The sequence below is a fragment of the Mytilus trossulus genome, chromosome 3 (assembly GCF_036588685.1).
Source record: "Mytilus trossulus isolate FHL-02 chromosome 3, PNRI_Mtr1.1.1.hap1, whole genome shotgun sequence".
NCBI classification, from domain to species: domain Eukaryota; kingdom Metazoa; phylum Mollusca; class Bivalvia; order Mytilida; family Mytilidae; genus Mytilus; species Mytilus trossulus.
Window position 1 is genome coordinate 84972584 of NC_086375.1, and position 17001 is coordinate 84989584.

The 17001-nt window shown below is 32.6% G+C and overlaps 1 protein-coding gene across 1 annotated transcript; it reads left to right on the forward strand.

The window, feature by feature from the left end:
• The first annotated feature begins 3675 nt into the window (after positions 1 to 3675).
• On the forward strand, positions 3676 to 7711 carry LOC134709793 (uncharacterized). Its single transcript, XM_063569937.1, has 6 exons — positions 3676 to 3890; positions 4262 to 4340; positions 4963 to 5117; positions 5767 to 5939; positions 6388 to 6547; positions 7540 to 7711. The coding sequence occupies exons 1-6, from the start codon at positions 3686 to 3688 to the stop codon at positions 7683 to 7685; spliced, it is 918 nt and encodes a 305-aa protein (XP_063426007.1). The 5' UTR covers positions 3676 to 3685; the 3' UTR covers positions 7686 to 7711.
• Positions 7712 to 17001: the final 9290 nt, after the last annotated feature.

Genomic DNA, 17001 nt, shown 5'->3' on the forward strand with positions numbered 1-17001 from the left:
TGAGTAACTGTAACGGAGTTATGCATGTGGATCGTTAATTTGCAATATTATTCAAAACTATTTTAAAACATTTTGATAAACAAAACAAGAGTAAAGTATATTCAACAAATGAGAGGTATAGCGAGCTATACACCAGGTTCAATTTTACATAAGAAAATTCCTGCACCAAGTAAGGAATATGACAGTTCTTGTCCAAATGATTGATGTGTTTGATCTATTGATTTTGCCAATTGATTAGGGACTTGCCGTCTTGAATTTTCCTCAGAGTTGGTAATTTTTCCCCCGGTAAGGTTGAACGTTGCACGTCCTGTAAAAAAATAAATGAGAGTTGTTCCCCTCGGATTTCTTTTAATCGTAAAAGGGACAGTTATAACTATTGTATGCCATTTTTGTTTGACTCTTATTTGATATACATTATACTAGATATATAATTGTATTGAAATAATACCATCAATAAAGGCAACAGTAGTATACCTCTGTTCAAAACTCATAAATCCATGGACAAAAAACAAAATCGGGGTAACAAACTAAAACCGAGAGAAACACATTAAATATAAGAGGAGAACAACGACATAACTCTAAAATGTAACACACACAGAAACGGACCGAGCATCAGACAAAATCCCACGAGAATAACAAATACAACATGAAATAAGCTATGATGACTTAAACTGCAAAATACTGCACAGACTGCTCGAATCCTTCAAAATTTATTCAACGGTTTATCATAACCTTATTGCCGTATTTACACTACAAATTTTACTCTGTGTACAGACAAACCTGTACATCTTTAAAAGTTTTAGAGTATAACTGGAACTAAATAATATATATACAATTTTAAATGTATTTTAAGTTTCAGAATTTAATTTTTTTACTTGATTTTGCTATTCAATTTTATTCGTTCTTGCAGAAGGTGCCAACATAAACTCACTTGGGAAGGAAGTTTGAGAGCTCGCTCTCATATGATACGCGTTATGAGTTATATTGATTTAAATGATCAATAGACATCAGTCAAAACAAGATGATTCAAACTGTTCAACTGTGTGGATTGTATCAAATGAAACTCGTGTGTTTGTTTATTTTTCTATCTTCTGCAGACTAGAAAATTATGCAAACCAAAATCCAAGTAAGTTTTATAGTAGATTTAGGGGTGTTAAAACGGCCATATTTTTCAATTCCTTTAGATGAACCTCAACTGCTGTCACCAAACCTCTTCAACTCTGTATGCATATGTATACTTTACTCAATGGCCAAGTGTCGAATGATTTGAAATTCAAAAGGTGCGTAATCACGTGATACATATGCAAGGTCTGTTTGACTTTACTGTCCGGTCATAGTGAAAATAAGTCAAAACATAACATATAATCATATGCGAAAATAAGGATATTAATTACAACTTTGTTGCTACTAAAAGATCGTTCCAGGTTCAATTTTTTCACTACTTTGTCTAACATGAACTGTAAGTTGCACTAACAATTGAAGGGGTCAATTTAGAGTCTTTGTTGACAATTTTCTTTCTTTACAAACTTACTATGGAAAATTATTTAGATATCTTAATGATATTGAAAGCAACATATATTTCGATGATTTTAAAGTTTGGCTGAGACTTTGATCAGTAAAATTATTGGTTATTGTTTCACTAAAGAGCGCGTAGAATAGGACACTTGTACTGTTACACAGAATATTTTCCTCATGTTTCCTGCGCATTGTTCAGAAAGTAGGACTATATCATCAAACATCCGCCTTTGAAAACATGGTTATTCTAAAGAATCATGAAATCATGTCTTATCTAGAAATGATTCCTTATCAATAAATATTGACCGAACGAGAGAAGACCGAACATGTTTGAAGGTCTCGCGAAAGATCATAGATAAATATACAATTATAGTCATTTATACTTAGCAAAGAAATACATTGATATCTCGGAAAAGGTCAAATACATGATTTATAACGTCTATAAGAAGTAAACCTGACCCCTCCCCCCTTTAAAAAAAAAGTAAATACTTTTTGTTATCAAAGCATTTATAAATGTACCAATGTTGAATATTTGACTTCCCCGACATAAAAATGTGTCAATATTTTTTTCCGTATGCAGTGACCTTAACCACTAGATCTCTCGTTATAACTTCGGCCACCGCACATCGTATATGCGAGGGGATAAACATGATGCAAGAATGTAAACAACATGAACTGGGGGGTAAATAGTAAAACAAGATTCTTAAAAAACTAATTTAATACAACAAAACATCTAACGACTCTTAGACACCATTTTCTTTTCCTTAACAAATGGAAACGCATATTAAAAAATTCCAAAAAATCAAAGGTCTATGTCACATTTTCCAAGTGTTCTGTTTTTATGGTTTATCAATGTCACGATCCGGTAAATTCGGCAACAATCTCTAAAGTTAATTGGCTTATAATCACTGAACGAAAAAGTGTTTGTAGATAATACGTTATAGATACGTAATAATTATTAAAAAAAACCTGCATGCAAGACTTCGTTTTCTCTATCTGCATGTATCGACAACATTCTCTCTAGAAACTCATTTCATGACTTTAAAAATCGGCTTATATTGTTTCATAATAGACAACATATATATCCGACTTAAGTTCATCTTTTAACTGTTTCCTAAGAATCTGATTTCCTTTCTATTTTCTGATGTAATTTTAGGAGAATGTTACCAAATTCATGTATTCTCATATGTATGCATCTGATACCAATATATTATGAGAAATTTGAAGTCGCACGATCAAAATCTTAACGAAAGATAAGCAAAATCTGGCATGATATGCAAATTAGGTCCCAAATAATGACATATAAAAGACGGGACGATACGGATCCAGTCTATTCTTCAAGACTTTAGTACAGGTAAAACATTGTTCTAGCTGTTGGGATTTATGAGACTTTTGACACGTCAAAAGAAAGTTAGAAACAAATTTGGAAATTATTCGTATTAAGATATGTGTTACTGGAAGTGCTATATTTTAAATTTGATATGATAGAGAATAATATTGTGCGTTAAAACAAACGGTAAACTGTATGTGATACTTTGCTGGAGTATTGAAATAGATGTTTTAAATGAGTTCGTGCATGTAATGAATGATTGTACATAGTTTTTATAATTTTTTAATGAACTATCCTGCATGTCGATGTAATAACTACGCTTTTGAAATGTGAATACAATTGTGTGATATCTTTTTACACAAATTAAAAATTATTGCAATTGAATATATCTTAACGTATTTAAACAATTAACAGTAAAAGCATTGTCCCCTTTTTTAGATATTTTTACCTATGATGTCATACATGTGAGAGCTACCTGTATAAACAGGTTTAAACCAACATTTTCAACATGAGGGAATGCATGTATCAAGTCTGGAATATGACGGTTATTTTCCATTTGTTTTAAGCGTTTGAGCTTTGTTTTTGCCATTTAATTTAAGACTTCCCATTTTGAATGGTCCACAGAGAGCGGTATTTTTTTTATTTCACTTTCAGTACTCAAAATATTAGAGGTAAACCAAACCAATAATATTTGTATCGTGTACACTTTTCCCGGTCCAATACTTGTTAAATATTCAGAAATGTAAAATGGCAAACAAGGTTTGTTATACGTGTTTAAATATGCAACGTGTTTAATCATACATCTTACACCATAAATAAACTATCGTTTTAGATTTCACCATGAAAATTTGTTTGCTTGTATTGGTATTGGCCGTCGGAAGCCAGGGATTCCTGTTAGCTGATTTGAAAGAAACTTTCCACAAAGTTGGAGATGCGTTTACCTCAACCTTCCACACAGTTGGTGAACAGGCCAAACAAGTAGGAAACTCACTTTTGGGAACACTTAAGGAACAAGGCACGAGCCTTTTGGGCCAGACTGTACAAAGTAAGAATTTATTAAAAAGTACAAATGAATTATTTCTACCTAATGTTTATTTTCAAATTATTGACATTAAGAGCCATTACTAGTTTTGTATGGTTTTGTATTTAGTAACATCACAACCGAAATTGCATTGTGATCCGAAACTCGTTACACTGGTTACATGTTACAAAGTTATTTAACATTTTTCATAAACGTAAAATTTATTTTGAAATGTTCTGAAACTGACCACAAAAAAGTCATGCCCAATTTGATAAAAAAAATTATAAATATATAAATTATATATATATTAGCTAGATTTGTTTTTCTTTTTACATTTTTTGTAAATAACTTCAATACTGGAAATGTATCTGTTAACAAAAACAACGCTGTTTTAGGTCTATTGTTAGGAGGAATGCAGGCTTTACAAAACACTCAGGTCACCGATGCTCCTACTAAGAGGAATCTAGAAGCACAGTAAGTTCTGTTAAACACACCAAGGAATAGTTTCATCAATACATAGTTTATGAGACAAGCAGAGAGAAAATGTTATCTTTATGAGACATGTATACCTTGAACCTGAGCAATACAATAGAGCAAACAATTGTTTGTTAATTTTTAAAGGATTTGGTATTACATGACCGGGATAAGAAAAAAATCATATTATTTACCGTATTCTTTCTTCATTTCATTTGGCATTGTCATTCTCTTTTTCGTCTTGAACATGCATTATTTTCCAGTGGACGTTAGGCAACAAACCATCAATCAATATTTTGATATATTTGTATTTAGCATCTCATTTTCTTTAAATCGTTTGTTTAATTTGCCCATTATTCTCTAGTATTTTTTACCTCAAGACCTTTCTAAATCTATTTCACAGACAATCGTATTTATATGTATTTGAAACGGTTGGATAACTAACAGGAAAAAAATTAACAAATGAAATTATCTTACCTTTCTGACTACATGAAGCATCCATATTGAACACTCTAAAAATTCTATTCGATTTAAACTTTATTCATTTATTTTTCGTCAAACAAAATTTGACCCCTTGCAATACATTTTTTTTCTCTATAACTCGCTATACTTTTCATTCAAGAATTCTTGAGGCTGAGTTGAAAAGTATCCTTGCCAACAAATTAGGAAAATACCAAACAACCTTCAACAGTGCCGTTGATACTTTGACAAAACTAGGAGCTCTCTCTCATAGTACCGATCCAACACAATTGGTAGAAGCTGTTGACGAAATCGTCCGTAAGTATATAGTACTTGAACATTTATATTAACCTCCTGATTTACTTGAACCAATATTGTAATCAAAACATATACTTTGTTCATTTAACCCCAATGTATCCTTATATTAGCTACTAATACAAATACCATTAAAGACGGAATAAAGGAATCCATATATTCTGAGATAGTTAAAGTCTAATTGAGGACTTTATTGAAAACCATATTTAAAATACAAGTTAAGTCTCAAGAATATGGCACATGGCTTTTCGATTGTCAAACATAATTATCTCTGTGAAAAGTAAAATCACAAAAATACTGAACTCAGAGGAAAATCAATTTGGAAAGTCCATAATCACATGGCAAAATCAAAAAAACAAAACGTTGATCACTGAACCGAAATATCAAACATCCAAAAACCAACTGGTAAAGACGAGATCACACACTTCACAGACGAGATCACATACTTCGTAGACGAGATCACATGTGAACAAGTGCAATGAGAACCAAAGACTTAAACATTCCCACTTGAATAAACATTAATAAACAATAATAAACAATAATATCATACGTGAGCATCACGTTCTCACGTCATCTTGGAATGATAACAGATTGATGTGGATAATAAAATAACTTTCATTTTTGCTTTTGACTTTCTATGATATTTTTTCAGACTCTCACAATACAGCCTCCAACAAATTATTGAAAGAATTGATCCAGGAAGTTCAACAAGCTTTTGGAAAATCTATTGATCTTACCAAAAGATCAGCTTTAACTGATTTACTCGGACAAGTTGGACAAGGTCTAGCTCAATTCTTCCAACCTCATCTTGAGGCAGCCAAAAACGTGAGTACTATTTCTATAATAAATCAGATGAATTACAAATAGCTTCAAATAATAAAATTGAGAATGGAAATTGGGAATATGTCAAAGAGACAATAACCGGACCAAAGAACAATCAACGATGCATGGCCACTAATAGGTCTTCAAAGCAGCGATACAATACCGAAAATAAACATACATTCTTTTTATAGTTAAGATTCATGATTCATTTTCAAATAGACGATTTACAGAAGTTGAAAACCCTGTAAAAACTTTAAGTTGGGCATTATTTAAAATACTCTTTGACCTCACACTTTTAAAAATCATTTCTGAGTAAATCTAATACATTATTTATATAGTAATGTCGAACGATTTCAAGTATTGCGTCATGAGAGGGTAGTTCAATCTAATTCAAATTAACCTGCAGTTTAAATTTTCGATTACAATTATGTCAATATTCCTTCAAATTCAGCTTGTCAATGGTCTCGGAAATGTTGTTAAACAAACAGGAACAGATGTCGGACCAGCAGTCCAACCTCACGTTGACGCTTTGAAAACATCCGGAGCAGCTTTATTACAACACGGACAAAATGCACTTGCTGCCTTGAAAGATGCTGTAAAAGATATTCTACGTAAGTAATATTAAAGGAACTTTATACAAAAATTGACATAAAACTAGCTGATCTGAAGTGCTCGTTCCGCAATGAAAGGTACTTCCCAGTAGTTTCACCATCGTGGTACTAATGACAGATAAAACCCGATGATAACTTTACACAAAAGGACGAGGAAGATCGAATGCAGATATTAGTATAAACAAATCTGCTGTTAATAATAACATTAAAATGACAACATTACACAACAGGGTTACAATAAATAAACAGATAAATGGGAGAAAATATAGGACAGAGAAACAAACGAATACTAGCCATCAAAAGGTAACAGGTTACAAAATATTCATATACACCAGACGTGCTCAACGTCCACACAAAGCTATGTTCAGATGTAAAAAGTTTGAAAGCCATATTAACTACAAAGTTGAAGATCGCTGAGGACCAAAAGTTCCAAAAAGTTGTGAAGCCAGGGTTATCAACCTGGGACAAAAACATCATTATTATCAAGAATAGTACATAGTTTTGCAAACAGTCAATTTATAAAATGACTATATAATAGATATACATGATTAAACTGAAGTGGTGACTAGCTATAGAATTAAAACGAATACATTACAACATTTGCAGGCTTGGGACAGACAAATACAGAATATTAAATGGTCAAACATGTTTGTATGCGCTCAACCCTCTCCGAACATGGAACAGGGGTGTTACAACACAACATAAGAAAAAACTGTAAAACTTAAAACAAATAGTTGGACTGAATGGCCATGAACTAGACCAATCAATGCTTAGTTGTAACGACATAATATCACATAAGCATTCACAAAGGAATACTGGTAGTCGATTTTTTTTCACCCTTCTCCAATTTGATATAAGTTCAAATGGTCGACTACTGATCTTTATATTCACAACCCCCATCTTCATGTCACAACTCCATCACCCAAAAGTAATTTGTTTTTATAACAATTACATTCGAAGGTATTTAACATTCGCTGTCTATTTTATTACAGACCAGACCCTGACAAACATGCAGCCACATTTAGTAAATGTTGTACAACACGGAACTGCCCTTGCTGGCCAAGCTGGAGCACAGTTCGCTAAAAATCTAGGAACACAAATGTTATCTGGATTACAAACAACACCACAAGAAGCTTAAACATTATGGAAAGAATACATTTTTTTTAAACATCAATAAAAATAATATATTTCTAAAGATTATTGTATAAGTTTGTTTTGGCCCCATTTATCAATATTTGTGGTAACAGATTTAAGGAGTTTTTGTTCTGCATATTTTGCTTAAATCAAATTTCAGACACTCGAAATTTGCATATACATAAATACATTATTTTTACTAATAAAATATGTCTTATTGAAAGGAGATCCGAGACATACATGCAAGAAACAGCAATTCAATGTAACAAAACTATATTTGATTTATAATACATGATATGTTTAGCGAATTATTCTCTCAAAAAATGCTGCTTTTCATGAAATTTGTTAAATATTAAAACGTTCAAGTGCTTGCGATGTAGTTGTTGGGGTATACTCTTGGGATCATTGGGATGTTTGTAACTGTAAATTCACAAGTATTTGGTTTCTCAGACAATCGGTTTTATCTGTAATTATCTCTTCTTAAAGTAAAAATGTGTCACGTCAATAAAAAGTGGCAACTAATTGAGTTTTAGAAAAGTATGTGAAATGATCAATGGCAACGTACAGAATACATAAGCCTACACTAATGTCTTAACAATCCTATAGAATAGAATATAGAATAGAATATTTTAATATTAAAGTGCAACCTGAATTATAACAAATATTACATTCATATATACAAGTAATTTTCAGCCAGCCAAATAGGCTTATGATGCACTGTACATTGTGTATCATTATTGAAAGTAAAATAAATAAATAAATATAGTTCAAATTTACAAGCAAATTATATAGAAAGGCACGTTATCGGTTGATCACAGATTGTCTGATGGTAAAACAGTTCAAAATAAAGTTAGAAACAAGCTTGCTGTAATTACAAAATAAATGTTTTAATTTGATGTTCACTGGTAGCGTAGTTAAGTCTATGTTGTATTTATCTCGGATTTCGTTAAATAATGTTGTTCGTAATTGTTCATAGCGTTCACAAAACAACAAGAGATGGTATTCGTTCTCTATTGATTGAGACTTGCACATTTTACAAAGGCGTTGGTCAAGTGGCACATTACGAAATCTGCCCTTTTCGATCTCTAAATGTAAAGTTCTGCTTCGCATCCGGGCTATCACTGATCGTTGTTGTCTTGATAAACACTTTTTCAAGTATGGCTCTACATTGTAGTCAGCTTTAATGTTTTTATATGTTCGTAGTTTAGGCTTATCTTCCAGTGCTTTTAGCCATTCCTGTTGATGCAGTTCAACAAGTTTGTTCTTAACACAAGATACGATATGAGCCGTTAATCGTCGTTCTGAGTTTTGATTGAAATACACATCTTGTAGACCACATTTAGTCATTATTGTTTTTACATCATTACTCCAAGTTCTTTTATATCTGTTGGAAATGTTGAAATCCCACATAAAAGTTTTGCGACACAGCCTATATTCAGGAATTTCACAAAGTTTACACCATAGTTTTATCATGTTACATTGAGTTTTCATGTGTATAGGAGTCCAGCCTGTATCTCCTGTGATAGCCGGGAGAGGATGGTGCTTGCCAACTCCCAAAAATGTCCGTATGGCTCTGTATTGTAATCTTTCTAGCGGATTGTACTTCTTAAATCCCCATACAGCAGATGCGTATTCAAGTATCGGCGACACTGTACTGTCATAGATTTTAGTATAAGTATCATATTCCATGTTTCCCATATTATAGTATTTTGAAGTTAATGATCCTAGAGCTCTGCTGCCTGCGGTAAGTAATTCATGCGTTGTAAAATCGGTATGTTCACAAATGACTAGGCCAAGATATTTTGAGGTAATTTCCACTGCTTTATCATCAAACATAAAAAGTATGACCGCGCTGGTTAACAGTAGTTTTCCGAATGTGCATAACTTTAGATTTGTCGTAATTAACTGTCATTAAATGATCCTTTGTCCATTTGTGCAAAGAGTCAAGTTGCGATTGTAGTCCATCAGCACTGTCAGACAAAATAACTAAATCGTCGGCATACAAGAGACAGCTTACCATGTAGTCTCCTATGTTAATTCCTTTGTGTAAGTTATTGATTTCTGGGATAAGACTGTTTATGAAAAGCGCAAAAAGTGTGGGCGCTAAATTGTCCCCTTGACGGACACCGGCGTCAACAGAAAACCAGTCAGTTAGTGTGTTTCTTGATAATCGCACAACGCTTTGCAACTTCCAGTACATATTTCTTATAGTTCTGTAGAAAGTTCCATGTATACCATTTGACAATAGTTTGTTCCATAGCAGTGCGTGGTTTACAGAGTCAAACGCTTTACTAAAATCAATAAAGCACAGATAAGTGTCCATATTCATAGTTTTTCGGTTTCGCAAAATTGTACAAAGGGTGAAAATATGGTCCAAACAGGAACGTAATTTTCTAAAACCATTCTGTTCCTCACTAAGAATGTCGTTTTCTTCGATGTACTTTACAAGTCTTTTATTCAAGATATGACAACACTTTCGCAACAGTGGACATAAGGCTAATGCAACGATATGACAGCGGGTCTCGGTAATCCTTCCCTTTTTTAAGAAGCGGTTGTATTACATTTTGACACCATACATCAGGAACTATCCCGTTACAAAAACATGTATTGTACAGTTCGTGTCATACATTAGTTAAATAAGCATTACGTAAAATTTCGTTTGGAAGGTTATCAATTCCTACCGCTTTACCAAGTTTAACACTTCGAAGAGCTTGTTTAGTTTTTTCTAAGGAGATCTGGTCATTAATATCATTTGCAGTGTGCTCATTTTCATTACCAGTTTCAATGTCAATATTACTCAGTTCTTGTTCATATCTTGAGTTCAATTTTTCTATTTCGTCTATCAATTCACTATTCGCTTCATTTGAATTCCCCGAAAAAAGTTTAGAATACTCTTCTTTCCATCTTCCAAGGATAATATTTGAATCATTAGAATAACCCCCCTCATTTAAGACAACACAATCAATTTTAGTGTTTTCCTTTCCAGGTCCAAGTTTATTAATTTCCCGCCAAAATTCTTTAGGGTGTGAAGTGTTCATTGTTTTTATTCTATTCAGTCGTTCAGCCGTGTATTTACGTTCTTCTTGTCTTAAACGCTTATCGAATTCTCTCCTTTTCAGTTTATAGCTATTTTCGAGTTGTTTCCGTATTCTCCTATCTCCTTTAAATTTTAAAAATTCTTTTTCGGTGTTGTTTGTTTCTAACAGTTGTTGCTGTAGTTCGGCATTCCAATACGGTTTTCCAATGTTACGTTTCCGTTTGTTTGTACTTTCATTAAAGTCTTTGTACTCCATATATTCGTCCATTTCATCATGTAAAGTTTTTACCAGGCGTTCGTATATTTTCTATGTTGTTCATGTGTAGCATCGAATCGATTATACTTTGAAGAGTCGTACACATCTTTCACTATTGAATATATCACGAGGAATCGTTGATATATAATATTTACGGTTAAATGTATTTCCCGATATCGTATTAGCATTATGATGACTTGTTTCTGATAACTTATTGATTTCCTCATATTCTGAAAAAATGTATTACACATGTAAGAATCGAGTGATCTGGTAGTCGGACGTTCGACGATAATTGAATATTATAATCAATCACTAAATCAGATACAAGTTGTACCTCAAAATTTGAAACTTTGGTAAGTTCTTCATATGGTACTATCATATAATCCACAACAGACCTTCCTTGCGGCGATACATATGTGAAGTTATCATTGTTCGTTTGTCCTCTACCATTTAACATACAACACTTAGCGTCTCTCAAAAAGTCGAGTAGATAGTCTCTAACGGCATTTTTAGTTTCATCAATAGGTTGTCTAGGTGGTACCATGTCTGGAGTATCGTCAAAGTCTTGTTGTGATCCTGAACGGCCGTTAAAATCACCACAGAGGAAAATCGGAACACCAGTGCTGTATAAATATATCTGCGATAACAAAGAGTCATAAAATTATTGTGCTATATTACCCCTACATGAACGTTCGGGTTGAAGATAACACACGCAAAAGTAAAATTTAACATCCTGATCATATTTACATTGAAGATAGATCCATAAAATGTCATCTCGGTTTCTGTCGAGAATGTTTCCATCAAAATTATTAAAAATGTTATTCTTGATAAGAAAACCAACTCCTCCACTTCCACGCCATGCATTTGTTGAAATAGTTTTTCTGTTGTTCCCTATTCCCATTTATAACCGTTCAAATCAATTGTCTGTTCATCTCGTAAATGACTTTCACTAATACCAACTATGTCAAAGTTCAAAGATGTTAGAATATTTTCCCTTAATGTTCTACTATCATCAGTTTCTTTAGTAACATACCAATCATTACAGTTCCAAAAAGCTACTAACAATTTAGCATCGTGACTATGAGACTGGCTTAAATATTAATGTGATGACTGTACCACTCTACCACCTTTGAATTCTAAGTCAGGTATCTTCTTGACAATTCTCCGTATATTTGCTTCTTGCATTCTTTCTTGGCGGGTGCGATCAGTCTCTATGTAGATGTTTTTGTAGTCGTCCTTCGTGTTCAATAAACGCTTCTTTTTTAATATATCGATACGGTCTTTCTCATTATGAAATGTTACAATTAACGGTTTTGGTCTTTGTTGGTCAGTACCGTTATTATGGTTGCCGATGCGTTGAACATTTAAAGAGGTGAAATTTAAATCTAAATTGCCCAGTAGACCATCAACATCTGAGATCAACATAAGCCTTGAGGCTTTCTGTACTATCACCGTCGTCTGTGTAATTAACGTTTTTAAAAATCAATTTGTGTTGAACAATGTTCTCCGGTGTTGTTATTTGTACACTATTAGCAGGTTGTTTAAGTTTATTTTCTAACGCTTTTAATTTATTATCAAATTCTGCAAATTCTAATGTCATTTCATCTCTGATTTTCCCCATATTAATTTGTATTTGTTGCTTAAAGCTAGTCTCTAAGTTTGTCATTCTCTGTTCTAAGGAATTCAGAAGGGAATCTTGGTTTTGTTTTATTGTCATCATCAATGCATATAAATCATCTGTTGGTTTTTCGGATGTCATGTCTTTGGAACTACCACTTTTATCCGTGTTGGTCGGCATTTCGTTGTCAGTGTGAGCTTTTTGTGATATCGGTTTTGACAAAGATTTCGTGTTCATACGTTTAGCTTTGGGATAGGATGTTTCACTGTCAGTTTTAGATGAACTGTAACGATGAGATCTGAAGTTTGGTTTATTTTTGTATCTAGACATTGGACATGGGAGACGAGTGTTGCAGTTTCACCTACTTTGAGTATCATTTACGATCTGTTGGCCATCATTATCAATGTTTTATATCATCATATCTTTAGAAACGAAAACAACGTCCATTGTTGACGAGCCTCACTTTCGTATATACAATAGCTGAGAGGCAAAATCACATATCTGAGTGACTGTCACAGTCTGCACAAGTTTTGAACAATACACGTGTTTTAACAATCACAAATACTTTTAGCTTGAAGGAAACATTAAACAAATACAAGTGTCTTTTATATTGAATTGATATGAATTTATGTCACTTATCATTTTGAATAGACTGCTGCTCATATTCAATTTGTCAACAAATTTTGCATATAATTGTAATGTAAGCTCATATATATTTCTGACATAAGAGTGACTTACAAGTGACTTATCTGCACTTAAGCCTAGATTATATTCATTTGTTCATTTATCAATGATTCTTATATCATTTACATATCTATAAATACTTGAATTGGATTGGTTAAGTAGAATTTTTCTCTTGGTTTACACCTCGATAAACCATGTTTCCGAAACTACTTTTGTAATCTATTCATGCGCGATACATATTCTTGCAGGGATACTGGGATTTTCAGCAGGTTGAGATTATAAAACAAATGCATAACAGTTGTTTCTATTTTAATGCATATATTACCAAAAAAAAAAAAGAAATAAAAGAAATGCACTTAAGCTTTGAAAATGTATAAAAATACAATTTAAATAAAATTCCGTGAAATTTCACGAATGATTTGGCGAATTTACGTCACGAATTTAAAACACGACGTTATACGATTGAAAACTTTCAGACGGAAGAATATTTCGTTACTTGTACGCTTCAAATTCGGGTAGTATCTAAGTAAAATGTAGTTTTTGAGGTAGGTGCTAGTTCATTTTAAATTCTGTTGCATTTATCGAACATTTAAGTTTTTAAGAAAGTCAAGATGGCGGCTTACTCCTTAGTTATGACATGTCATTGTGCTTCTGATGGTGCATATAGTAGCCATCAAAGTTATAATGAAGATTAATAATCGCGTATGTTTGCTGAAGAAAAAAGAATAAAGGTGAAGAATTATAAGGTCCTATAATAATATAACAAAATTTGGAAAGGCTTGGTTAATTTTACTATTTTTGAAATTTACGGGGCCAAATATTGACTATGATTCGACCCTTTTCTTTCAGGAAATGCGGCAAAAGAGTGTTCTCATTATGTAAAGCATTTGTAAATTTACCGGTTTCTTGCTTATTTTGAACAAAGTTGTAAAGTCGAACAGTTATGCTAAGGTGTTGTAAAACGTTAAAGGAAAAAAAGTCGTTTTGGACCCGTCTATTGTTTTCAAACGAGTCTACATTTTAGAATATAAACCAAGGTTTTCTCAGATTAGATTGTTCTGAGTTTAGAAGTCATACGATATGTGGAAATTAAGGTGAGATTAAGTATAATTCTGAATAAGAATTGTAAGCAGTGTTGCGAAATAAGAAACCAAGTGTATAAGTAATGATAGCTGCTGAAGAAAGTGTAGCTTCAGGAAGAAAAAAGAATAAAGGTGAAGAATTTGTTACAAGCAAAGTAATTTAATAAGCATGGGATACGCCGTGAATTTTAGAAAACACTTGCTATGCAAAATAAGTTGATTAAAAGTTTCATATTAAGTAAAGCCTTAAAAACTAAATAGGGACGTCACAAGGCAAACTTATCATCCTTGCACATATCGTCTCGTACCAAAACCCTACCCATGTTTGAAACCCATCATCTAGGTGTATAGAGTACCCGAATATCCAATTTATGAAATGAACACTAGCAATTGTTAGCCTTGGTTGAGTACACACATGACAGAGAAACGACCCTGGTACAAAACCAAGAGTAAAACAGTTACAACATCGAACATTGACTCACCCCAAACAGCAAGCTATAAAGGGCTCCAAAGAATGACTAGTGCGAAATCATTCAATAGGAAAATTAAAGGTCTACACAATCAAAAGATTAACATAGACAAGTTAACATACACACAACGAACAAATTATATATGGCACAATATTAATGTTATTACAAAATCAATAAAACAATATCAGAAGACAACCATAACCTTGGACACATTAACGCCAAAAGAAATAATGTACGCAGGTAAACAACAATAATTTTGTTGTAAGGTATACAGTACGGAAGTTCGGAAATATATTTTCACAAAATCCAAGAACAAAAATGAAATTTAAAGTCATATATTAAAAATGAAGAGACATGCCTTGTGCAATGCCAAAATTAAAGTATCGACAGACAGTATGATAGTTGGGAATTAACCTTTTAATAAATAAGTATAATGTAATACGTAGATAAAGAAATCTCTATATAGAAAATGAACGTGGATGTGTATTTATTAATCCCCCAAAAATGTTTGACAAGAATACAAATTTAGTTATGTTTTAATTTGAGGATGAAAAAATTGATATTTGTGCCATTGTAGAGTACATTCATAGATATAATCACAAATGTAGTTTTCTATGTAGTGTACTATTATTTGTCTGTTTGTCTTTTTTCTTTTTTAGCCATGGCGTTGTCAGTTTGTTTTCGATCTATGTGTTTGTATCTTTCGTCCCTCTTTTACAATATTGGTAAGATAACCTTTACTACTAAGTGTGCCTAAAGGTTAGATAAGTTTACACGGATCATATAGTGAGTTCCGATTTTAAGTACAATATTACCTTAAAATTGAGAATACGAAATACCGTTTTTCGAAAGATACAACCAAATGTACTTGTGGATTGATGCCTGTATTTTTTTTTTTCTGTTGATCGTCAATTTGTAAGTTCATCTTTTTCTTTTACCCACCCCCCTTTCCCCCGTTTTTTTTTTGGTATCTTGTTTTGTCTTAAAATTGATAATTATCACAAAAGGCTGAATTGTTTTACATTGTCTTATCGGGGCCTTTTATAGCTGATTATATGCGGTATGGGCTTTGCCCATTGTTGAAGGCCGTACGATGACCTATAATTGTTAATGTTTGTGTCATTTTGGTCTTTTGTGGGTAGTTGTCTCATTAGCAATCATACCACATCTTCTTTTTATATTGAAGCTATCGAAACCAAAATTTAAGATGAGAAATACTATGCCAATATTAAAGAAGTTTGCTGCATGATATTCTAATTTATTGTAACAAAACCGTTGTTTAAAATATGAGCCATACACATTTGGTGTCTGATGGAAAGATATCCCACTTGCAATTAATATATTTATTAAAGATATTAAGTCACATGACGTTGTAACGGTCAAGTGATTGTTTACTATAAACACGTGTGTGTGTTTATATCAAGCACATGGTGTGTGTTTACGTTCTATTTGATTGGATGGCATATACCCGTACTGCCGGTTTTACGGGTATATGCCCTCATGATTTTCGTGAAAAGCATGATTAAGTATTACTTAAGGGGGTAGCTTGAGAAAATTAAGTCATTCGAAGTTTGCCTATAGTTCGACGTAGCAGCATTCGTTATTATGTTTACCCACCCACCCCCTTTTATGAGATGGTTATCGTTAATGGGAGTATATGCATTAGTACATTATATTAATATGATTTTTTCCTCTTTTGTAAATAGTTTTTGATTGTGTAACTGTTACTGTATATAACTGTGCTATTGTATGATTGGACTGGTGGTAGTGTGCCTGAATTTAAAGTGAAGGACTTTAATTTAAGAATGAAATTGAATGTAAAGTTAATATTAAAGGCTTCTACAGCTGTAGGCACACTTAATCCTATTTATGTGTTGTTTTATTTATTAAATAATTTATATTCGTTTGTGTTGGCGAATTAGAATATAATACCACTTATTATTTTCACTGTCATAAACACGAAAGTGTATAGATTCTCATCGTTAGGAAAAATATAATGATTTAAATTTGTTTTTTTGACTTCCTTTTTACTGATAACTTACAATTAATTGACACTTTTTTTTCTGAATTATATGATTTGTTTCTTGTTTATTATCGTTGTACTCTTTCACAGTGTCGTTATTGAAATACAAGTTGTGTAGTTCTATTGTTTATACCATCATCTTCTGGTAAA